Source organism: Bombus pyrosoma, linkage group LG2 (genome assembly GCF_014825855.1).
Source record: "Bombus pyrosoma isolate SC7728 linkage group LG2, ASM1482585v1, whole genome shotgun sequence".
Lineage (NCBI taxonomy): Eukaryota > Metazoa > Arthropoda > Insecta > Hymenoptera > Apidae > Bombus > Bombus pyrosoma.
The window spans coordinates 6,717,526-6,739,914 of NC_057771.1; the positions used below are offsets into that span (position 1 = coordinate 6,717,526).

Genomic DNA, 22,389 nt, shown 5'->3' on the forward strand with positions numbered 1-22,389 from the left:
ACAAAGAGTAACTCCTCTACCAAGCAGTTACTTAATCACATTTTTGATCTTTGAAATTTGCTGTTAAATATGTATAAGATGCATTCATAGGAAGTTACGTCAAGAGGACAAGGTCTTGTGGAAAAATTTCTATTGATGCATTTGTTGATTCTTCTGTTGCATGTGTACTGTCGATGCTACGGAATCATTCCTTCAAAGTCCATATGGAACAGCTGGTTATCTATATGTGTACTGTCGGTCAATAGAAGCCTTGACCCATGACCATTTTGCTTCTACTATTTGCAATACATTCATACACTTTCACTTTCAGTTTTTCAATCTACACTTTGTTTGATATTTATTCTGTATCAACTGATAATAACTGATAATAAATGTAGATTATCACGTTTATTTAAATATATAATTTACATATATTTTATGTTTCAATGTATTATGTACTGATGAGATGTATGACCTTATCGGTGGTATTTATGAAGACAGGAAAAGTTTATGTAACTGATATTTCATGGTGTTGATATAATTCTTTCTATATGTAGGACGTTCGAAGTTATATATTTTATTTATATAATTTTAAGCACTAATAACTTTTTAACAGTGACATTTTTAAAGGGCGAGAGAATGCAAGGAAAGTGATTTGACGATTAGTATAGATACTATACTATTATACATACTTATCTTTACATTTTATTTTCAAAATTTGTGTTTAATGATACATAATTATATCATGGGAAAATCATGGATTCATTAAAGCACGCGTTGTTTATGTATTGATTGTGTAAATACTATTTTTTATTTTAATACTTGTGTTAAAATTAACACTGTTTTCAAAAGACATATACATAAGTACATATTATACATATTACAAATCTAACAAGAATGATGCAATCTGTTATTTGCGAACGAAAATACAATATTAATAAAGAAACGTTAGAAAATTGTTGGACCTTTTTATTAAAAAAGGTAATTGTACTGATTTATAAATTCATAGTAGAGAAACTTTAGTTATGAACAATTGATCGAACGATTATTTACGCTTATTATTTGTAAGTTTCTCTATCTCTTTTCGAAAATTGTCAGTAGCCTGTCCAATAGCCGATTTCGCTTTCTCTAAGGCGCCATTAAAATCCGCATTTTCAAATGCTCCTTTTGCATCATCGAATATCTTCTTCGCTTTGTTCGTTAGATCGTCAAGAGCACTTTGAGTTTGTGGTGTATCTTCGGGTACTGGAGTAGCCTAGATATTAATATAAATTGCCGAAAAGAATTATAAGAATCCTCACGAACCATTACGAACCATTAACCAAATTTAATTACATACAATTTAATTTTTTAAGAAAATATTTTACCTACCTGTAACACATAAACTAGGCAGACAAGCAGAAAAGCGAATAAGAGGAGGTATCGAGCCATAATGTAATCGAACGTTGTTTTTTTCTGTCAGGACTATTGCTCGAAAGAATGCGACGGTTTCTGTTAGAGAGACGGTAGTAAACTGCTTTGAAAGCTTCGTGCGAGGTGTGTGTTACTACGATAAAACGAATTAAGATCAAAGATCACGCTAATAACCACTTAAGCCTCTATACTTCTAAGTTATTCTCAATTTCTTTATCGCCAGCTAAGCGACACGACTCGCACACGTTACTCTTCTTCGCTCTACTGAAACAAAATAAACCGCTCTTCGACCGAGTAGCTACTTTTGATGAAATCGAGCAATTATTTCATGCTACGTCATGATTTGCGTTTTTCACAACGCTTTATCTACGTTTTGCGGAAATTGTGTAATCAACGTATTTCCATTTCCTGGATCTTTTAAAAATGTTGTTTTTATATACTTTGCCAAGTTAATGGTACATCCTAGCGATAAATATATTAGGTAGTCATCATGTTTTACATCGTAATTGAAATCAACTAATGCTATACAAGTAAATATATTTGTATAAAAGGTGTTCGCAGAGTTACTCTTTAAATTGCTTGAGCTTTTACGTATCTGTTTTTCTGTTTGTATGGTTGGATTTACAAAAATAGAAATAATCTTTCAAGGATCGAATACAAAATAAGGAATATCTCATCAATATGGAATTTTTGTCGACCCTTGGAAACTCAAAAGTTCTTTAGTATAAACAAAATTATGCGCAATAGCGGTAGAGAATGTGATTCGAATAAGAATATTTTTAATACGTAATATCTTTATTTCGGCACTTATGCGAATAAACAATTTTAATATATATGCAGTAGCTACATATAGTAAGTAGAATAAATTATTAAATTTCAAACATTTTTTAACAGTCGTGAGAAAAAGTTAATTGCGATGAAGATAAGAATTCGAAAATTATTCTAATTAACGAAAGGAATGTAGATCCTAAGAGAGACCGTATTCTGATCGTCATTATAAATCATTACAATATACTAAATTATAATAAATAATAATAAAAATACTAGTAAGTAGATACTAAATTTGTAGCAGAGATTAGAATTCGACAGGATGTTACAATTCTCAATTATAAATTACATATAGAAATCGATAAACGAATTGTAATTACTGATATAAAGAATGATGAATATTAATTCTTTTCATTCGAAAGTAATCCTAAAATACTGCTTTGTGACGTTTGAAAAGAAGCAGCAACCGGCAAACTCTCTCCATTTGTTGTAGGACTTTTACACAATCCTAGAACTTGCAACACTATACTTAAGGTTTTCGAAAACCCAGAAGCAGTATATCCGTTATAAAATGCTTGTAAAATATCAATAGCTTCTTCCAAAAGTGATAAATGCCGATAGAATTTTTGTTGAACGTAATCTATCAAATAACCGATTGTTGTTTCCAGCCACGTGATTGAATTAGAAAATAAATTTGCTGTTTCTTCTATAGGATTTAATATGCATCCATAAATGAAACTTAATGCGATATTAATGAAGGTAAAAACTTTCTTCTCAAATTCTTTTAAAATACCAGCAATATATTCGTAATCAAGTTTAAAATAATTAAAAAGATCTTGAATATGAGCGATGAACTTTTTAGTGCAATCTTTCAACTTAATTACGCTTTTCAAAATAGGAGTAATGATACGAAAAGATTTTCTTATAATATTCAATAGCGTTTCTAATTTCTCGGGGTGTTTTAAAATTGCTTCAAGGCGCGTTACTCCGATTTCTATTAACTCAGGTAGATCATCAAGTTCGGTAAATGAAATTGCATGTTCAGTTATGTTCAGTAAGTAAATCAACGGAGATTCAGGCTTTAAACTTTGCCCAGCGTCTACAACGTAATGAAAGAACTTGTTCAGTTCACAAAAATATTCATGAACAATAATTCCAACTTTATGTCTGTGACCATGGCTTGCAGCCTCTGTCTCACAGGAATGACTTTCTAATGGATCCTGTGGAGAAGATTCTGAATGCTCGAATTTAGCTTTAGAAAACTCCCAAGTCAATGAATCTGTTACGTCACGCTTTGACAACTTCTTTGAGTTATCTGTAAGCTTCTAAAAATGTTTAATTTTTATTGATAAATTGTTCTAACGATACAAAATGAAAAATACGAAATAAAAAGTCACCGGATCATCTTCTGCCACTTCATTTTTTATCTTTCGGCTATCTCTATCCTCTCTATTAAAAATTTCCTTCTCTGCTGACGTTGTATATAATTGCAAAGATTGTAAGACGATAGGTAAGTCATCCTGGAGTAATTCAGATAAAGGATTACGTATTCTGTTCTTAATTGCTGTTGTTATGACAGTTTGATTTTCACTAGCAGCGCTAAATGTCGCGGTACATAATACCACGTACGACAAGAAGACACGCGAGCACTTGTACTTCATTCTTCCAACCAAGAATGCACTCACTGGTTTTGACTGATGAAGGAGGCTTCATATATTCAGACGATTGATATCTTATTTTAGTAAATTGCACGCACACGGTGCGCAGTTTCAAAAGTTAAGATGATTAAATGAGATATCATTTTGATGAAAGTGTAACCTTACGTATACATATACATTCAAGAAATTAAAAAAAAGCACGTATTTAGTTCTTCAGTGATTACTTACGCGTATTTCACGATAAATGTCAAGTGAAATGGATAAGGAAAAACATAATTTATCTCATATCAAATTTGTTTTAACGCTTTTGTACCTTAGTGTTGTTATTGTATTTTATTACATTACTTTATCTATTTTGTATTAATTTCATGGTATCAAAATTTATGAACATGATAACGATGAAACTTCACACGCAGGAACGAGTATTCGGTCAATTCGGGATTGAAGTCCTTTCAGTCGTTTAACTTTGGTTTCGCATTCATCGTCAGATGTAACGCTGAAAAAGTTTATCTCGCGTTATATGTGAACAAATTTGAACGATCAGGATGAAATTACGATTAGGATACTCACTCGTTTGTTGGAAGTGGACTTTCAACTTGAAAGTTATAATTCTTTGAAGATAGTGAAGGATTAACAGCGGGGGGAACGTAAGTATTGTATGCATAAACTTTTCCACGTAAAGTATCTTCCATGCTAAGCTTTTCTGATGGTGATGAGGTAGTAGTCGGCATGTCGACTGAAATTGGATATTCAATATGACGAGGCTGAGTATACACATCGGTAACTACCTTAAAATTCAGCGACACAGGTGCCTTTTCCTCTTTGGAACACGGTTTAGGTTCCTGAAATTATTTTTATTGTTTATTGCAAGATGATATGAGAGATATTCTTTGCTGAAATTACAAAATAAATTTCTATTAATTAATTAATTAATTGCACCTGGATCTGAAAAGGGAGTCGGCGAGCCGTAACGCAAGGTTCACCATAAGTCACTATTTTAGCGCCATTGCAATCCAGGCTATAACAGCTTTTCAAACAGCAAAATAAATAAGCAACGGTGGAAATCCAGATTATCATTCCTGAATACATGACGATATCCTAAATTTTTAATACAATTAAATTGCAGCTACGATCTCACGTTCTTAATATACATATGTTCACTAAAAACAATTCCTCTTCCGGTTTATGATCAGATTAATGGATATACATATTACGTTACGCGATTTCTAAGTATGTGTTCTTCATAACGAACAAATTTTCGCATTTTACTTTAAATTTTTGCAACCTTCGCACGTGCTTCAATAAGAGGCAGTAAACAATTCTGTACTTGCGGAAGCCATAAGCTGCGAACATGTTTATGAAACCGTGAATGAAACACACGTACCGTTCCCTAAGAATTTTAAATATTACTGCTTTATATCAATCAATATGCAAAAGTATAGCACGCTATTATCAAGGTGTATTATTTGTAAGTCAAAAAGATTACAAATGTTCTATTGTTTCTGAAAAACCTTGAATAGTGAATGTCACAACCTCTGTATATTTTTTTTTATTTTGTAAATGTTGGTGTACTATTATAATTATATTACTGTAGTGATTTCCACGCCAATTGCATTTTATTAATGTAATTAATCATGGTTTAACTTACAATTACATTAATTTAATTACATTATAATTTAATTCTATTCAATCATGGTAAACTTAAATGCGTAAATTAAATGGGAATGCGTAAATAAAATTAAAAGAAAATGTCATTAAAGAAAATTGTGTTAATGCTTTAAATAGCAATACGTTGTGTGTAAATATGTACAAATGTATCCATATATTATAATATTTCCTTCGAAAGAATCATCATGCTCTACCATATGGTGCTCGTACCAAAAGATTTCTCTTCCCAGCTTTAGAGAATGTATCACGAAGTGTTGATAGGTTCGCTTAGGCTTAAACCACGAAAGTCGAAGAAACATTGTAAATCTCAGTAGACAGTAACGCATGGCAGACATTATTAATTCTTATTCTTTTCTTCCTCGAACTATTAGTTGGAAACAATGTGCAATTTAACAGATTATTGTAATTTATCGATAACGTAACTATTTATTTAAAAATAGTCTTGTGCCTAGGTAGTATTTCAAATAGTATTCGAAAATATAATTATTTTTATAAATAAAACCTATATATATATATTATACATATTATTTTTATAAATAAACTCATATATACATTTTTTGTTTAAATATGTTGCTATGAATAACTATTTTTATTAATTATTTTGATTTATTAATTTTTATGCTACAATTGATAGGTTATGCAATTCAAATTTCTAACGTAATCTCTGTTTAGTTCTTAAGAAAATTGAAGGAGGAAGTAAAATATAATAATTATTAAATGCTAATCCAAACTAATTAACGAACGATTAATTTATTAGAAAATTAGTAGAGGCTATTAATTTTACTTTATGCCCACATAAACTTATTGTTGATAGTTAATGTAAACATATTGTATACATGTATAATACGTTAGAAATTTCTATTTTATTTCAAAATTTTACACACAGTTATATAATATTATGTATTTTTAACAAGTTATTTTCATTTAACAAATTTTATAATATATTATTAAAAACAGTATAAAAGAGAATGAAAACGCATTAATATTATAAAATTTTTTATTATTAAATACTTAAATTACAATGTTTTTATTTTGCTTAATATTCAATCCTTCCGGTTTACTAGTGCAAATTGTTATCTTCCTTTATGAAAAGAATATGCAGCTTCAGCAGAATTTAAAACAGAAAGAATTGAATATACATGTATTATCATTATTTAATAAATTATGTTGGACATGACCTAGATTCTGAATTGCTAAAACTATCATCAATAAACTTTTCTTGAACTATAATTTTTCCTGGAATATAGCCTGGTATTGATGGCCCTAAAGGTCCACATGGCTCCTCTTCACTATCATCAATTTTTCCACTACTTATTCCTTGACTGTAACTCATAGGTTTTGTATTTATATAAGTTGCATCTATTGGTGCATAACCCAAATCTCTGTAAATAGTTAATAATATAGTAAATAGTTACTATGTACGATTTGTATGAACAATAAATAGTATATCTTTCCTGTATATGTTAATAATTTCTTAAATCATCAAGCTTACTTGTAGGTAATAAGACTTTCTTGATCAGAAGTTTCTTCTTGCGTTATACTTTCACGTTCAATTGCTTCAAGCTCTGCAAGTTTTGCTTCTTCTTGCTCATCATAAGTACCAATAACAACAGTTTTTTGAGGTGCTATTTTTAATTCTACAATAGGTTTATTTACTGTTACCAGTTTTTCTTCTGCAATATCAGGAATTTGGCTTTCACTTTTTACATCAACTGGTACTGTACGGTGACCAAAGGACAATTTATCTTCTGGAACAAATTGTTTTCCTTGCCTGTAAATTACATTTGGTGCACGAAGATTTTTATATGCAAGGGTAAGAGAAACTGCATCTGCTGGTATTGCTGGAGCTGAATTATGTTCTTGAGTTTCACCTAAAAGGTATATATATATATATAGGTCTGTTTAGTATTTTCATATTGAACTAATTATAAATAACAACAATATATTTAATAGTTATTAAACCTGTAGCATCATCAAAACAATCTGAGGAACTGCTACTCATACTCATTTTTGAATATTGGTTTTGTCTATTTTCATTATTTAAGTGAGCATAAACTAAGGGTAAATTATACATTGCAGAATTTAATCCACTAAGCATGTCAAAATTTATGCCTCCATGCGAAACAGTTTTGGATGTAGCATCAGAGGAACTAAGTGTTTTACTTTTAGTTTCTCCAGTAGCTGTATTTATACAAATTTCATGTGGAACTGATGAAGGACAACATACAAGTTTGCCAGGATAAGCTGGTGTAACTTTAGTTTTTTCTATTATTTTTCCACTATTAGGTTCCATTGGAAGAGGATAACATAAATCACCAATTGGAGGAAATCTATAAATAAAGATTTAAGATGGAAATTACTATATGCTTTCTGGTTATTATATTATCTATTTAAAAAATGAAGATAAATATATACCTTGGTGCAACATTGCCGTTGGAATTCACAGAATCCTCAACATCCAAAGTTTCTATATTTTGCTTATTACAACTACAACTGCTGTCATTATGTTCAATGCTTTCACTTTGTGCATTTGGATTTTTATCGCATCCACAGGTGTTACCATTACTGTTACAAGGACTGGAGTTGCTCTCACTTCCTGAGTTGGAACAACCTGTTTGGATATTCTTTCCAGTTGCAGCATCCTTGATTTCTTCTGCTGGCACAAAATGTGTAGGTTTTGGTAATTTTGTAGCTTTCACAACGACTTCGCTTTGAGCACAAGGATTTGAACCTAAAAGTGATAGAATTTAATGAATAATTTTAAATGAAAGAAATTAAATTACACCATAAGCATTAATTTTTATAATTGAATACCTTCTCCCAAACCTCCGCATGTACATCCTTGGCTTTGAGCCTGAAGTATCAAACACGCTATTGTTAGGACGAAAAGAGCGCTCAACACTGAAGACTTCATATTAATGACTTCCGTTCTGTCTCATTCTTAATTGTGAAGACTTTATATATACGAAAAAAATCTGAATTCAAAGATACTTCACGTAATTCGATAGCATATTGTAGTTCCTGTTATTTTTAAAAACATCCTAAAAACTTCCTGTATTTTTAAATGTGGAGTTAAATTTCTTTTGTACATAGTAAACAACTTGTTTAAGTTTTGACGTAAACGCAAATGAATATATGCCTGTACTGGTTACAATTTACATTACAATATAATATGTTTAATGAATTGAATGTTGGACGTGATAATTCGATGAATCGGTACTTCCGCATTATTTCCATGTTATTGTTTATATACACGGCATGAGAAAAGGGAAAAGAAATATGTACTTTCATGATTTTAGTTCTTTTTGGTATCAATGACATGTTATTTTTTGATAATTATTTTATTGTAAAATATAAATTTTGTAATTTAGACAATGAATACTTATAAATAAATATTTGCTAATTAATCATGTAGTAATATAATATATTTACAGCTATATACAATACAGTCAACTTCTTATATCTCACTTATTAAAAAAATCAGCTGCCCTTTGTCTTTGAAGAGGCAGATTAAGTAAATTATCGGTAAGAACAGGACCTTGACATCGCACACTATTGTTTTTTAGTTCAAGGTGACTTTCAGGTTTTGAAACTGTATTTATTCGTGGAGTGCTGGGTGTTCTGATACCTATCGATGGTGTCCTTGAGGATAATGCTCTTCGTGGAGATGGTGTACTAGCAATTCGAAGCTTTTGAGTAGCTAATCTTCTAGCTGCTGGAGACATAGTACTCAAACGATCTATAGTTGACCTTGGTGATGGGCTACACAAAGAAAAGATAAGATAAAAAAGAGATACCTTATATGTATGTTATAAATAACTATGCAAATAGTACAAAAATATTTACGTTGCTAACGATTTTCTGGCTGCTTCTAAAGCTTTGTTTTTTCTATCTCTATGCCTTTCACCAGCTTTCTCTGCTAGTTGCAATGCAAGCTGCTCTCTTTTTGGAGGTTCTGCCATTCTAAATGATGGTCCTTGACTTGTTCTCAATAAAGGCGTATCTCCCCCATCTAATCTAAATGGTGTACCTTCTATTTGACCCCATGTCATTAAAGGACTTTCACATTCTCCAGGTCTTGGACTTGGAGTTGCTACAAAGCTAAATCCGTTTACTCTGGGCGTTGGATTTCTCACAATTTCCTTGCCATCAACTCCAATTTTTCCATCATTGGCTTTTGATTGATTTTTTGCTAATTCATTAATAGTTTCTTTATTTTGTTGTTCATTGAAAGGGTTAGTTCGAAGTCTTGTATTTTCATGTACTACCATTTGCTTTTTCTTGGCTAAATCTATCCTTTCATCAGGAGTTAATTCAACTCCGTCAGGAACATACATAATATAATTTTTATTTTGATAATTCCAGCTATCTAACTGATTAGGCTTATCGTTACTACCTTCAATAGCTAAGGTATCTGAAGATTTGCCATTTGTTAGTGCTTTACAATTCTCTTCAGCTTCATAAAGCCATGCATATTTCAACCTTAATTTTTTTTCAGCCTCAATCATCATCTCCTCAAAACTTGCATTGTCTTCACTTGTGTGTATACTTAAATACGCGTCTAATCCTGTTGTAGGTTCTGTTTTGTCTTTTTCTTTTGTATCTGAATTAGCAGGTATATCTTTTGGTACTTTTGTAGATTTGAACTGCTCATCTTCCGATTCAATTTTGTTCATAGGTGTTTCAAATGTGGCTGGACTAGCAGGTCTTTCAGTTGTTGGTCTTCCTGAACTATATTTTTCATACAATTCTCTCATCCTCTTTACATCATTTTGTTCTAATGCGTCTAAATATTGATTTTGTGCTTGAAGTTTGCCTAAATGTGGGAAAAAGTCCCTTTGAATAATTTCCCCCATTCTTTTTATATATGTATCTTCATCTAAAATTTTTGGTCGTAGTTTCTTATATTTTTTTGCTACACCTAATGGTTTCTTAAACACTGCTAGATCTTTCATGTTTTGAGCTATTTTCAAAGCTTGGGATCCTGGAGAATCCATTGTTAAACCTAAAAAATAATATATTGTAATACTTAAAACAAAAAAATAACAAATATAGACAATTGGAAGTAGTTAGTAAAAATGTATATACAAAAAGTAATATATCATATAGGTTAAACAATTGACGCTTACGTTTTAAAAAAGTAAGGTTATGTGATGAAACGCTTCTTGAATGTTTTTATTTCTTTATACCAGTATTATATTTTTATTTTATATTCATTTTGAGCAAGCTACTGATAACCGTCATAAACGTATCATAATTTTTCTTACAACTGCAAATCTATACACAAAGTATGCACAAAACTTTGAAGAGAAGCGAAATGTACACAACAATTATAACTAACCAACGAATGGTAATGCATCCTTCAACCATGTCATGTGGCGCCATTATATGTCTGCAATTAGGATTTATTAAATCTGACTAAACTAATTTGAGATTTAATTAACCTTCTCCCAATATTGTTAATATTTTATCATTATCTTATTATCATACATTTTACACAATAGTGTGTAATTTGTAAATGTAAGAAATTTTAGAGGTAATAACTAAAACGTTAAAAAAAATGGTATGTGATTGGTTGGTTTTCTTATTTGAATTAAAAATTATACAAATACATTAATTTGCGCAAAAAGGAAAATGGACAGAATAATAAATCATTAAAAGGTAATTGACATATTGTTGCATTATAAAATGATATAGACTAAACGTACTTTCAAATATCTCAAATAAAAGCAACAAACTATTTGTAGTATTTTTAAAATAAATAACTTTCGATCTACGTAGGCATAAAATTGACAACAAGTTTCGACGAAGTATGAGTATAGTATGGTATTTGTAGAGCAAATGTAATAGGACTGAGAAAATTCGCTTTCACATTATAAATAAGAGCTCAAAGAAAAAGTCAAAATCGTTCGATGTCATCGCATCACGCAATGCAGCCGAGTGAGTAATTAGCGCAGAATAGAAGTTCAATGGGGTGATCGACACACCGCGCAAACACGGCCCTGGTTTTGGCCACTCAGTAAGTAGTCGAAGTGATATTTTGGTCGAGCTGGGACAGTGGGATGGGATATGATTGCCTTCTCGTATTGCCGTGGCTTGAGACATGGACTCTCGGAAGAAAAGAGGAAGAGAGACCGAGCAAAATGATCCGAGAGGTTCCGAGGTGTTGGAAAGGCACGATGAAAGACATATGAGGATTCCAGCGGCGAGATAGGATATGCCTGCCGACTATGTTACAGCGAAAATCTTTTGAGGTTCACCTTATGCGTACTACTCCTCTTTTACTGTAGTTTTTTCGCAGAATTGACAAGTATCGAATAGTGCCGAGAGAATTCTGTAAAAACATTGACTCGTTCATTTATTTGAATAGCATTAGTGTAATTGATCATGATTTTATGTTATATTAATTGTTATACAAAATTTTATAAATAGAATACACATATATATATATATAGATGAAGACACATCTCAGCTATAAAATAACGAAAGCTCACGAAGTTTAACATAAAGCTTAAACGAAAGATTGAGATTCTTCGAAAGTTTGTGGAGCACGTGGTTCTGTCAACTTCGAACGTAAGAAAGACGTCCCTCTATTTACGACATAAGGTAAACTTCTTTTAGGTCTCGCAGTTCACGGTCAGTGTCTGTCTTCGGGTACTTCGCTTGCTTGGACAGTTTTCATGGCGCTAACAGATATGTCCGTCTTTCTTCCTGTTTTCTTCCTACCATGCATATTTCAATAAAATTCTTTTTTATCAAGGATACGATTTAGGAAGCAACGCGTGTGTCGAAAAAAGCGAGGAAAAATTTGGAACATTTGCAACATTTTGGCACGAAGTTAAATTTACGGTGAAATCCAATTTTAAATCATATTTGTTCCAAGTCACCTGTCGTCGTGCAATTAAGAAGGATGAGTCGACAAGCGGCCGATTTTATTGTTGCTAATAAGACTCGAGCACAAGCTAACGACGATGCTCGTTACTTTTTCAATGTCAATTACATGTTGTATTTGATGCTTAATTTTGGTTACCGTGCAATGAATTTCTTCTTTTAGATTTTGAATTCAAAAATACATTTTTTTGTAAATTAAGATTATAACTTCACTAGTTTTGAGTTGAATAATAGAATCACTGTTTTAATGTAATATATATAAAAAATTGACAAATTGGTTTGAAAAAGTACAAGAACTGTTAAACCGAGTTTTCAAAATTTCAATACTTAAATAAAACGCGAGTCACATGGAGCAAAAGAAGGGCGGTGACGACGAAGAAATTTAAGAAGTAGACAGAGACGAAGGTTGCAGACGTAAAGCATAAACAGTCGAGGTGCGATTTGACGCGCACTCGGACCATCCAAGGCACATCTCGCTCGCTGAACGTATGCTTTAAGAATCCCGAAGAAGCGACCAGCCCGATGGCTGGAATCTGTAAATCTGTCATTGCAGCCATATTCGTGTGGCTGGTACCGCAGGATATGAACTTCTGCTCGTCGTATACGCCACCGTCGTACGAGACACTAGATCTACACGCTTCTCTTCTTTTGAGAGCTTTGCACCGAAACGGAAACCTCTCCCTATCTCTCGAAATAACAAATGTTCTTTTTGTTTTTCATAAAATTGACAAAACCCCTGGGAAAGTATTTCCTTTTATTCTCTTTAAGTGTTTCAAGATCACAAAGAGGGAATTTTATAATTACAGTTATTTCTTATTCGTTAACGTAAGCTTATTCGTCCTACTTAATGTATGAACTAACCTTCATTTTTGTCGAAATATTATGAAAAAAGGCTTGAAAACCAATGAAAGAACTATGTATCAAAAAATTCAATCATTGTTCATTCATCTACACTTTTCAGGAGCTTTCATCTTTTTTGTGTTCCAGTGGCTGGTTGAAAGTAAAGCGCAGTTCTTGTTGAAGGTTTAAAAACCGTTTGGTTATATCAAACTGCATGGAAACTATAAAAGCCCTGGCAGTCGTTGCACGTATACGCAGTATTCCCTCTGGTAGCTAGCGATGACGGATTCATAGCCCGTGGGATAACGCAAGACCTCACCCCAAGATGTTTCGGTTTACGGATGCACGCTCTTCCTTGCTTTTTCTTCCTATTTCTCGCCTTTTTTTCTTCTATCTACTGAGCGATTCATTTGTCGGTCTTTGATCCGAGACCAACAAGCTACTACCGGAAAATTAGCGAAATTTATTAAGCAGTCGCTTTCTCTAGACTGCTATCTGTCATTTTATTCTCCTTATTTCTAGCGCAACCTGTCGTTTCATCTTATACGGGATATCATTCAGTGGATAGAATCTTTGTTCAAAGATACCGTATTTGGATAGTCGAAGGATAAGTGACAAATTCCAGACAAATACCTCGTTGGGAGTCCTTTCTTTCTTTTTTTAAGATAGGACGCAAAATTTATATAGATCCATGAATATTACAAAGTTAAAGTAATTATTATTTTACAGATATTTCTGTTCGATCCTCCACTTTCTATCTTCTACGATTATTTATTAAAAAAATGTCTTTTTTTTTTTAGACATATTCATAGCTATATTTATTAACCGATGAATTATCATTATAACGTCGCCGGTGTCCCGCTTATCGAGAAAGGCGTCCTTTCAAGTTTCTGAAAGGTAGATCTTCGAGAACAGCTGGTTCTCGCGAACAGCGGTGCCACCAGCAGCGCAATGTCAACTAACCCCGTTAAGGGTTAGGGGTTAACTTCCACAGGGCTAGTACCTACGAGGAAGATGAAAGAATGAGCGAAGATAGGCCGACGGCCGCCCCTTTTTATTACCGGCGCCGTCACGCGTCACCGATAAGCGCGGTCTCTCTGTAGACGAAAAGTCTATGCTTGCACCGGTTCTCTCGAAACATGAGATTTCATCTTCTCTTCTTTACTTCTGCTTTTGCCATCTCTAGTTGAAAGTTTCATTTTTTATGAACATATGTCGAGAATCTTGGAACGCTATCTGCTTCTTTTCGACAAGGAGTAATAGAAACGTGTTAAGAATGTAACGACTGGCTGATCATCTGTTTCTTTATGTTTTACTCTGGCTAGAAAGGAGCATCGGGTTAAAAATCAAAGAAGGAAGAAACTGCAAAGGTACAAATTGATACACACACATTCAAAATTAATGCAATATTAATTCGAATAATAATAGTTACTTCGCTCGTTTCGATCCAGGTTTCTGATCTTATTTTTATTCATTGCGGAAACATGTGCGGGTCATGAATGACTGCAAAACGTTTTGTGAATGCACGAGGGAGGATGTTCACCGAAAGTCATTAAGGATACGGTATATAATATGTTTACACAACGAGGTTCTTCGCGTCGCCATCAATCATGGTGCACGTCGGTCCATCCGTTTTTCTACGCTTAGGAACCGACAGACTGAGACGCTCAAATTCTATGCTACTTCGCTTTGTTGGCATTAGATTGTCATTTCTAACAGTCCCGATGTCAAGTCGTGTACATACTACGTTCATATGAACGTTTGGTAAAACAATTCGAGCAAACATTTGAAAACTTCCTTGACAAATTTTGAAAAGAGCAGTTCGAGAAAAAATGTTCACTTATATACGCGTCATTCGACCACAAGGAAATCACGGGAAAAAGGAATTCATAAGAGGTTGTGAAATGGTTAACTTTAAACTCAAGTACTTGGCTTTAGATTCTCGTTTACTTTATAGAGTTTTCATTTTTTCGAATACGTTGTGTAACATAAGAAGGCAAGAAAGTTTCGAAACACAATGGTACACGATACTTGGAGAATAATTTATTAAGGCACTTAGTAGCCAAGCTCTCTCATGGGTTGTCACGGTGCGTTTACTTTCCCGTCTTGGCTCGAGAGCGTTTTAGGCTCGTTTGGCATTTCAGACACCCTGTATAAATAGATGCACTTTGCTCCTACAAAAGGCACTTTCTTTCTCGACCAGTCCGCTACGGACCTACGACACCACCGATTTGTATCACGCGATTTGATCATCGTGAACACCAATGGAACTTTAATTTTCTTTCTTGTACTTTTGCAAGATCCTCTAGTAAATCATCATTTTAATGTAAGCATCTTCGATAAATCTTACAAATATCCTAGTATTTTACATATACGAATCATTAAATATTAAGTATTTTTAAATAAATAGTAAGTACGTTTATGAAAATAATAATCATTTACTTAGGGACCTTGCGTCACGAGAAGTATGCCATTATCGATCGTATCGTCACTCTCAATTTACAATTGTTCTTTATATCTTCTTATCTACAAAGGTACACTACATATAATTTAAGTAACCGTATATTATGTATTTAAATCTAATCAACATTATCTTTGGTATAACTTTGATAAGTGTTTCTCGTTATTATTTCTCTATTAAGGCATAATTTGTTAAGCTTATACTTCGCGCAATACTTATTTTCTATCACGCGACGTATTATGATAAAACTTTGGCATTCGATTAAAACCAAAGCATCATCTTTGGCTATTCTAGCTTTAATTAAATAATTTTATCTTCTCCACCATATAGATACTTCCATCGAGCAATTTAGCAGTAAGCATTCATCGTATAAAAATCTACTTTGAATCACAATCACAATTGTTCACAGTTTCACCGGGACTTTCATGAATTCCAGAGAAAATAGAGATCCGAATTACCGTGGTCCATACAATGAGGGTCCAGTATGGGGATGATGAGGATGCGCAGGATAGTGGACCGAATTCATGTGTGCAGTTGGTTGTCCATGGTGTCCAGGATAAGTCCAAGGTCCTGCTGCGGTAGCACCGTAAAATTGATGATGTTCTTGGCTCGATATGCTTGGAATTTGCACGGTGGGTATCGTGTTTACGTAGTTGGATGTCAAAACGCTGGCACTTCCTGTTGCAGGTCTCTTTGCAGGATTCTGCATGCTTGAAACCGCGACAGAGTCACACTCATCCGATTCACAGTCACGAAAACCTTTCGCAAACGGATTGCTAGCAATTTTAAGTTGCGTGATACGATGATTTTGATAAGCTGTGACCGCAGTGAATCGCGTTTCCGGAAAGGTGAAAGTTTTGAAATTCTCCGTACGAGGATCGGGAGCGGAACCCGGCGGCGATGGTGCAACCACTACGTGGCATCGTGGCTGATATCTGTGCATCGAGTTCAGGATTATCTGTAACGTAAAATAATAAAATAATTGTTATTTATATCAGATATATAAAGATATACGGTAAGAATTAAATAAATTCTTAAATAAGATTACTTATGAGAAAGTATGTGAAGTTTTCCTATGATCTTATGGTGTAATATATTATTGATACACGGTGGTCGTAACGGGTGAAAAGAAGCAAAGAAGAAAATGAATAAAAAAAGCACACGTGAGGACCTTCTTCCTCTTAGAGGAAGGACAACCGCAGGGGGGCGGTCACAATGTTTGACAGCAACAAGAGACTCGGTGACTAATTAGTGTAAAAACTAACCCCCCGATTCTTTCTGGCAACCCGACACCCTCGTCATTCCTCTTGCACACCGGCATATGTGAGCTAGGGCATGTGTTTCTTTGAATACACAGAAAATGGAGTGCAGGGGAAAGAGGGAGGAAAAGAATCATCCTTACAATACAGAATATGTGTGTGGCCTGACACCGTCAACTACATTTTTTCGGACGTGCAATTTTGGTTGCCATTGTTTCAACATTCCACTCGTCTATTTTCTTAAGATGATCCTTTCTGATTTCCATTTAAAGTATTTTAAGAATCAAAATTTGCGACAGAATTTTCTATGATTTTCAAACTTGTTTTAAATTCTTTTCTTCGCTAAAAGCATTTGGAAGTACAAAACCACCAATTAAGAAACTGAGATCGTTGAGCGTTTCATCGCTGGATTCCAACTTTTTTACAAAACCCGGTGGCACGTCTTTCCAAGCGCAATTAAAGGAACAAACTGTTCCATAGCGCGTGAAAGGAGGGTCACCCTCCACGAGTCAAAATTCTTTCTGCGCGAAACGCAATAAATTTTCGAACGGAACGCGAACTAAAGAGTCTCTGTGTTTTGAAAGCGTACGGTGTTCGTCAAGAAAATCCGTCCGATGAAAATAATCCCGTATTTTCTTATCTGCTGTCAAATGATATATGTGCAAAATATTTTACAAGAATTATTAAAATCGTACTAATGATTTGTACCGTTTTTGTCTCGTAGTTGAATATTGAGCCGCAGATAGATCTTAGAGAAAATTTCCAGATGCGATTGATTTGCATTTGGAATAATCGATCATACGTTGGACAACCGTATGATCGTGCAATTCTTGAAATAAATGGATGAGAATTAAGAGCAACCAAATTGAAACCAATCCGGGGAGGATGAGTTGTGACATTGCGTTTGGTGGATATTATGACAGTCCGAAGGTTCCGCACTCCCGTTCTCTTACTGATTAGCGACTGACGAATCAACCGAAGGTAAATTCATTAATCAGTATGCCAATACGCCTCAACACTGAAGCACTTCATTTGCAATAGTGCCTGACACGTTGGATTTGGCACGGATACGTAGGGACGATTATTTTTGGCACAGCTGCAGGTGCATTAGGACATAATGAAGAAGAACGAGGGTTAAGAAGAATAGAAGAATTTTTCGAGGTTCGGCACGTGAACAGACGAGATTGTAACAAATTACTGTTCACTGCTTTATACTTTCCATGATTGCTTGATGCTACCTGTTCTGTAGCATACACGGAGTAACAGAATAATTTTATATTAGCTAATTTTTTAATTTTATGAAATTTAAGTTCAGCATCAACTGCAAAACAAATTTGTCTTTCACTCTAAGTAATTGTTTGGCATATACTGTCCCCTTAGTTAAAATGATTTATCCAGAGTTGATAGTAAAATAATTTTCCGTTAAATAATTTTTTAGTTTAATGAAATTTAAGTGAAAATTAGGCACCAACTTGCCAAATAGCTGTATACTTTCACATTTATAATTTTCTACTCTATAAGAATGAAGAATTCTTTTACGCTGGTAATTCTTTTAAAAGTCGTAAACACATCCAAAGTTTTACCGTCTTTTCCCAGGGCTTCCACGGCTTAGTTTATATTACATATGTTTACGTTACTTTACGTGCGGTATAGTTTCTATTGCCGTTCTGCGTGGCGACAGGAGAACAGGATTAATAAGGCGCGGACAAGAGAAGATGTAAAGAGTACACAAAGTGGGAGTGTGTTCAGTAGAAATACGACGAAAGCTAGTGATAGAGTTCCAATACTAGCAATTACAATCCTAAACTAATATTCAAATCTATATGTCAATGAAATAGCTCGAAGTGGTTTACTATAATTTTCCTAATTTAATTATTTACAGCATCCATTTTTTATAAGAATAATCCTAAAGGAAATAAAGTCAATGACTTCGTTTCCTTAGCGATGAAGCTTCATCTGCCAACAAGACATAAATCTGAACAACGTGTTAAAACAATTATTGCTACTAATTACTCGTAAGACGATAATAGCTTCCAATGGAACCATGCTTCATTGTCGTACTATGCAACGTAGCCGATTTACCGTTTAACGACCGATGGTTTTTCGTTCATTCAACATCCATTCAATTCATTTTTGCGCCGGATGAAATTATTCAAGAAATACGAGTATGCGTCATAAACGAAATCGGATCTTTTTACGGTCGAGATTCATTAAATATAAAAGTGAATCGTTGAAAGGGAAAAAGAAAGAACGATGGAACATTAAAAGACGAATTATCTCGTAAAACTTTACCGCGTGTCGGTAGCGCCGTTGTAATTTCTCGCGGAAGACAGGCTCGTATCTCAGGTCAATTAAGGCGAACTCGTCCGTAAACGACAAACACATGGAACGCGATACTACCGCGGGGACTTCCCTTGCATCCCTCATTCTACATTATATTGCGTAGGTGTTTCTCTTTTGTGTTACTTTCATAATGAATTACACTGTTCTATAATCATTTCGGCTCGCCGTCCAAACATCTTCGCGATAAAGCAAGTCTGGTTTCAGATTCATCGTTTAAAGTTTAAAGAATAATTATACACTAAGAATAAGCAAGATATCACTCACATGTCCGTTGTCGTCGAGTTGATTGTTAGTCAGTTTCAGTTTGTCGAAGGAGACTGGCTGCTTCATCCAGTGAGCTCCACTAGCAGGACTGTCAGGATGTACGTGAATCCGGGGGGGCGAGACTGGATCCGCACGACCAGCAACTACCCAGGCGCTACTGTGAAAAGCGTATCTGTACCTCTTGTCATCGCAGGGTACGAAATCCATCACTAGAAGGTAGTCGGTAGTGGGGTCCAAACCGAAAAATCGACACTGTAAATTAAGGATTCATTCCTATTAGACAGGCACGCAGTCTTTATCTTTTTGTATCATGTACAATTAAATATAAAAAGCAACTATCGTAATACCTGAAAAGTAGGAAACATTCTTCTTCCAGCTTTAGTGACTATCATTTCCGTTCCCAATTGATGAAATTCTTCCCAAAGGGGCTTCGCCTCTAATGCAGCTCCAGCACCAACGAGAGCGGGATGAAGAGGCCTCTTCGAGCTAGCTTCTTCCGTCGAATTTGCGCCATTCTCGCTTGGATGATGATCGCTGTGATTATGATTGTTATTGTTGCTATCATTACGGGATTGGACAGCAGTCGATGAAGAAATCGATGAATTCGTGACGTGCGGAGTCAGGGATGCCTTCGATGAAGTTGGGCTGCGGGATCGTTTCACTCTTCCCGCTGATTGCAAACATGCTGAGATAATGTTACAGAATATTAAGAGAAACATCTTGGATATTTTGAATGACGTTCGTGATTAAGAAATGATGAAAGTACCTTCCATTTGTTGCATTGGGGACGGTACATTCGTTATAGGTTGAGCATGATGACTCTGATGATGAGAAGCCCATTGCTGATAACAACAATCGGCGGTAATATCGTGTCGTTGATCATGTTGCTGTTGCATTTTTACCGATTCTTAAGTTTCATCAACAGGATAGTTCCCTCGAAGTTTTATGCGTAGATTTACTTTTTGTTTTATCAAAACTATCGAACTATGACACTACGGGTTTCACTTATAATTGCAAAGAATCTTTCCTTTAATTACATAATGTTTTGACGAATGTTAATTGCACAATTTAAACACAATCACCCAGTGTTCCCATAATAAGTAACGAAACTGTCACAACACGTATAAGCACTTATAGAATTTCTTTTACTTTTGTTTGCAGTGTTTTCCTTGGTCGAGCAACAGATACGTATAAAACAATCGGACGACACGTGCAGATGGGGATACCGTTTGTCGACGTCGGAACATAGAAGGAAAAAAAGGAATCGGTGAACGAGATTCGTAGAATGCTTATCTTTCGTAACCGCTCATTAAGCGTTTTGAGGCAATCAGCGAGATTCGAGATCCTGAGCGAATATCAGAGGTTGCTCGACATCGTCGACGGGCTCTCACACCTCTCGTCAACAGGACTTGTCTTCACCTCGAGATCCGAACGCTGACAAGGCTTAAAGCCGTGGCGCGAACGCGGCATCGGATGAATCAGAAAGAACTCCCCCGAGTCGACTACACCTCGTGGCTTATCATCGAGACATCACTCTCCGATCTATGCCCTCTCTCTTTTTACAGGAATCTCCTCCTCTCCTTTCTGCCGGTTTCCTCTCTCTGAGGTAAAACCGATCGAGAAACGTGGAGAGGAGGATCGGGAGGTAGGGAAAGTTTCCACGAGGAAGGAGGGGTTTCTCAAAGATCCTCCTACGCGGACACCCACGCTAGGCTAACTTGCGTTCACAAGATGCTAACTACATCCTCTTCCTCTGAATCCCGTGCCAAAAGGCGGAGTCTTCGAGGACGGGACAAACACTCGGGGGTAGCACGGTACGTTCTCAGGGACGAGGCTCGTCTCTCGTGTACCTCGACGTTAAACCATCAGGGTTAATTGATTACAACGAAGTGCTGATTCGGTGATACCTCGTCACGACGATATAAATTAATTTTCTTTACGTATTATTATTCTTTCACGGTCTTCTTTATGGCAATCTGTCTAACTATGCAAACCAGTTCTTTTTTTTTCTTTTAAACAATCAAACACTCGTAGCAGATTTTAGTTCGACATTAAGTAAACAAGTGATTATCGATTGGACGATCTACGTATATAGATCTTTATCTTTTTCTTATCAATTACTAAGTCAAATTATCTGACCGTTATTTAAAACTTTTTATGTACATATTGTTTTTGAATTAAAGCACTTTTTGGAAGAGAATTTAAAAAGTAACAGTTTAGGGGAACGACATCATTTTTTAGTCAAAAGTTCTTCATTCCTGTAATACATCGCATCTCACTAATTGGAAAAATGTTATAAGTACAAACATCTGTATATTCTGAAGTTATTATATTTCCAATTCCTGTAATTATTTACAAACGGTAGTCGTGCATTACTTTTATTACTAGTTTTAAAAATCGGTGTTCATTTAGAACTTTAGAGATTTATTATTAGCACTTCATACATAACATAATGTCCACCATATATGAAATTTCGTCATTCCAAAACTTCAAATATCGAAATATGTATCTGTTTTGAACTGTTAAGATTATCGAGTGTCTAATCAGATTGTACTTATTACTTTAGCATGGACCTGAACCTACATCGATCTAAGCTGCTAAAGTATCTAATCAAATTAATAATAAAGTTGTGTATTTGGAAAAACGAATAGATTTGTATAATTAAATATGCGTGTATTACAAATTTGTATTATTGGACATTCTTTTCGCAACGATATGATTAATAGTACCAGTAGCTTTTCAGGTATATATATGTAAGTACATACGTATAAAATGTCTCGTGAGAAAATTAAGAATCGGACAAGATGATTCTGTAAAGAATGAAAAAATGGATATATATAAGATG

At 34.5% G+C, this 22,389-nt stretch overlaps 5 protein-coding genes and 2 long non-coding RNA genes across 10 annotated transcripts; 2 read left to right on the forward strand and 5 right to left on the reverse strand.

The window, feature by feature from the left end:
* Positions 1-661: 661 nt before the first annotated feature.
* LOC122577654 lies at positions 662-3,904 on the reverse strand. Its single transcript, XM_043749094.1, has 3 exons — positions 3,558-3,904; positions 1,351-3,485; positions 662-1,234 (listed from the first exon to the last, which is right to left on the reverse strand). Exons 1-2 carry the CDS (start codon positions 3,819-3,821, stop codon positions 2,562-2,564), a joined length of 1,188 nt encoding a protein of 395 aa, XP_043605029.1. The 5' UTR covers positions 3,822-3,904; the 3' UTR covers positions 662-1,234; positions 1,351-2,561.
* Positions 3,905-4,083: 179 nt separating this feature from the next.
* Positions 4,084-5,933, reverse strand: LOC122577657. Of its 2 annotated transcripts, XM_043749096.1 has the most exons (4): positions 5,697-5,933; positions 4,758-4,845; positions 4,389-4,660; positions 4,084-4,314 (listed from the first exon to the last, which is right to left on the reverse strand). In XM_043749096.1, exons 1-4 carry the CDS (start codon positions 5,819-5,821, stop codon positions 4,200-4,202), a joined length of 600 nt encoding a protein of 199 aa, XP_043605031.1. In that variant the 5' UTR covers positions 5,822-5,933; the 3' UTR covers positions 4,084-4,199. The 2 variants fall into 2 exon arrangements, with proteins under 2 accessions (XP_043605031.1, XP_043605032.1); XM_043749097.1 differs by lacking the exon at positions 5,697-5,933 and having other exon boundaries at positions 4,758-5,432.
* A 49-nt stretch (positions 5,934-5,982) lies between these two features.
* LOC122577651 lies at positions 5,983-8,786 on the reverse strand. Its single transcript, XM_043749091.1, has 5 exons — positions 8,301-8,786; positions 7,902-8,217; positions 7,449-7,816; positions 6,979-7,357; positions 5,983-6,868 (listed from the first exon to the last, which is right to left on the reverse strand). The coding sequence occupies exons 1-5, from the start codon at positions 8,398-8,400 to the stop codon at positions 6,649-6,651; spliced, it is 1,383 nt and encodes a 460-aa protein (XP_043605026.1). The 5' UTR covers positions 8,401-8,786; the 3' UTR covers positions 5,983-6,648.
* A 103-nt stretch (positions 8,787-8,889) lies between these two features.
* On the reverse strand, positions 8,890-10,835 carry LOC122577650 (splicing factor ESS-2 homolog). Its single transcript, XM_043749090.1, has 3 exons — positions 10,616-10,835; positions 9,333-10,491; positions 8,890-9,248 (listed from the first exon to the last, which is right to left on the reverse strand). Exons 2-3 carry the CDS (start codon positions 10,481-10,483, stop codon positions 8,951-8,953), a joined length of 1,449 nt encoding a protein of 482 aa, XP_043605025.1. The 5' UTR covers positions 10,484-10,491; positions 10,616-10,835; the 3' UTR covers positions 8,890-8,950.
* A 695-nt stretch (positions 10,836-11,530) lies between these two features.
* LOC122577632 lies at positions 11,531-14,776 on the forward strand. Of its 2 annotated transcripts, XR_006320396.1 has the most exons (5): positions 11,531-11,863; positions 11,942-12,092; positions 13,365-13,928; positions 14,018-14,587; positions 14,669-14,776. It is a non-coding gene; the product is annotated as an uncharacterized LOC122577632 (long non-coding RNA). The 2 variants fall into 2 exon arrangements; XR_006320395.1 differs by having other exon boundaries at positions 11,531-12,092.
* A 369-nt stretch (positions 14,777-15,145) lies between these two features.
* LOC122577627 (T-box transcription factor TBX10) lies at positions 15,146-22,295 on the reverse strand. 2 transcript variants are annotated; one of them, XM_043749043.1, is made up of 5 exons: positions 20,311-22,295; positions 19,892-20,214; positions 19,545-19,796; positions 16,137-16,636; positions 15,146-15,432 (listed from the first exon to the last, which is right to left on the reverse strand). In XM_043749043.1, exons 1-5 carry the CDS (start codon positions 20,438-20,440, stop codon positions 15,300-15,302), a joined length of 1,338 nt encoding a protein of 445 aa, XP_043604978.1. In that variant the 5' UTR covers positions 20,441-22,295; the 3' UTR covers positions 15,146-15,299. The 2 variants fall into 2 exon arrangements, with proteins under 2 accessions (XP_043604978.1, XP_043604977.1); XM_043749042.1 differs by having other exon boundaries at positions 19,892-20,229.
* Positions 15,290-16,502, forward strand: LOC122577631. Its single transcript, XR_006320394.1, has 3 exons — positions 15,290-16,032; positions 16,115-16,310; positions 16,366-16,502. It is a non-coding gene; the product is annotated as an uncharacterized LOC122577631 (long non-coding RNA).
* Positions 22,296-22,389: the final 94 nt, after the last annotated feature.

Excerpts from the sequence above, each read along its gene's own strand:
- LOC122577657 (XM_043749096.1), bottom strand. The coding sequence starts at position 5,821 with ATGTCTGCCATGCGTTACTGTCTACTGAGATTTACAATGTTTCTTCGA. Across the intron at positions 4,661-4,757 it reads GACTCCCTTTTCAGATCCAG|GAACCTAAACCGTGTTCCAA; the intron begins GTGCAATTAATT and ends AAATAATTTCAG. Across the intron at positions 4,315-4,388 it reads AGTCCACTTCCAACAAACGA|CGTTACATCTGACGATGAAT; the intron begins GTGAGTATCCTA and ends AAACTTTTTCAG.
- LOC122577627 (XM_043749042.1), bottom strand. The coding sequence starts at position 20,440 with ATGCAACAGCAACATGATCAACGACACGATATTACCGCCGATTGTTGT. Across the intron at positions 20,230-20,310 it reads CCCAATGCAACAAATGGAAG|CATGTTTGCAATCAGCGGGA; the intron begins GTACTTTCATCA and ends ACATTATCTCAG. Across the intron at positions 19,797-19,891 it reads GAATGTTTCCTACTTTTCAG|TGTCGATTTTTCGGTTTGGA; the intron begins GTATTACGATAG and ends CTTAATTTACAG.
- LOC122577650 (XM_043749090.1), bottom strand. The coding sequence starts at position 10,483 with ATGGATTCTCCAGGATCCCAAGCTTTGAAAATAGCTCAAAACATGAAA. Across the intron at positions 9,249-9,332 it reads GCCAGAAAATCGTTAGCAAC|CCCATCACCAAGGTCAACTA; the intron begins GTAAATATTTTT and ends TTCTTTGTGTAG.
- LOC122577651 (XM_043749091.1), bottom strand. The coding sequence starts at position 8,400 with ATGAAGTCTTCAGTGTTGAGCGCTCTTTTCGTCCTAACAATAGCGTGT. Across the intron at positions 7,358-7,448 it reads TTGTTTTGATGATGCTACAG|GTGAAACTCAAGAACATAAT; the intron begins GTTTAATAACTA and ends TATACCTTTTAG. Across the intron at positions 6,869-6,978 it reads GAAAGTCTTATTACCTACAA|AGATTTGGGTTATGCACCAA; the intron begins GTAAGCTTGATG and ends AACTATTTACAG.
- LOC122577654 (XM_043749094.1), bottom strand. The coding sequence starts at position 3,821 with ATGAAGTACAAGTGCTCGCGTGTCTTCTTGTCGTACGTGGTATTATGT. Across the intron at positions 3,486-3,557 it reads AAGTGGCAGAAGATGATCCG|AAGCTTACAGATAACTCAAA; the intron begins GTGACTTTTTAT and ends AAACATTTTTAG.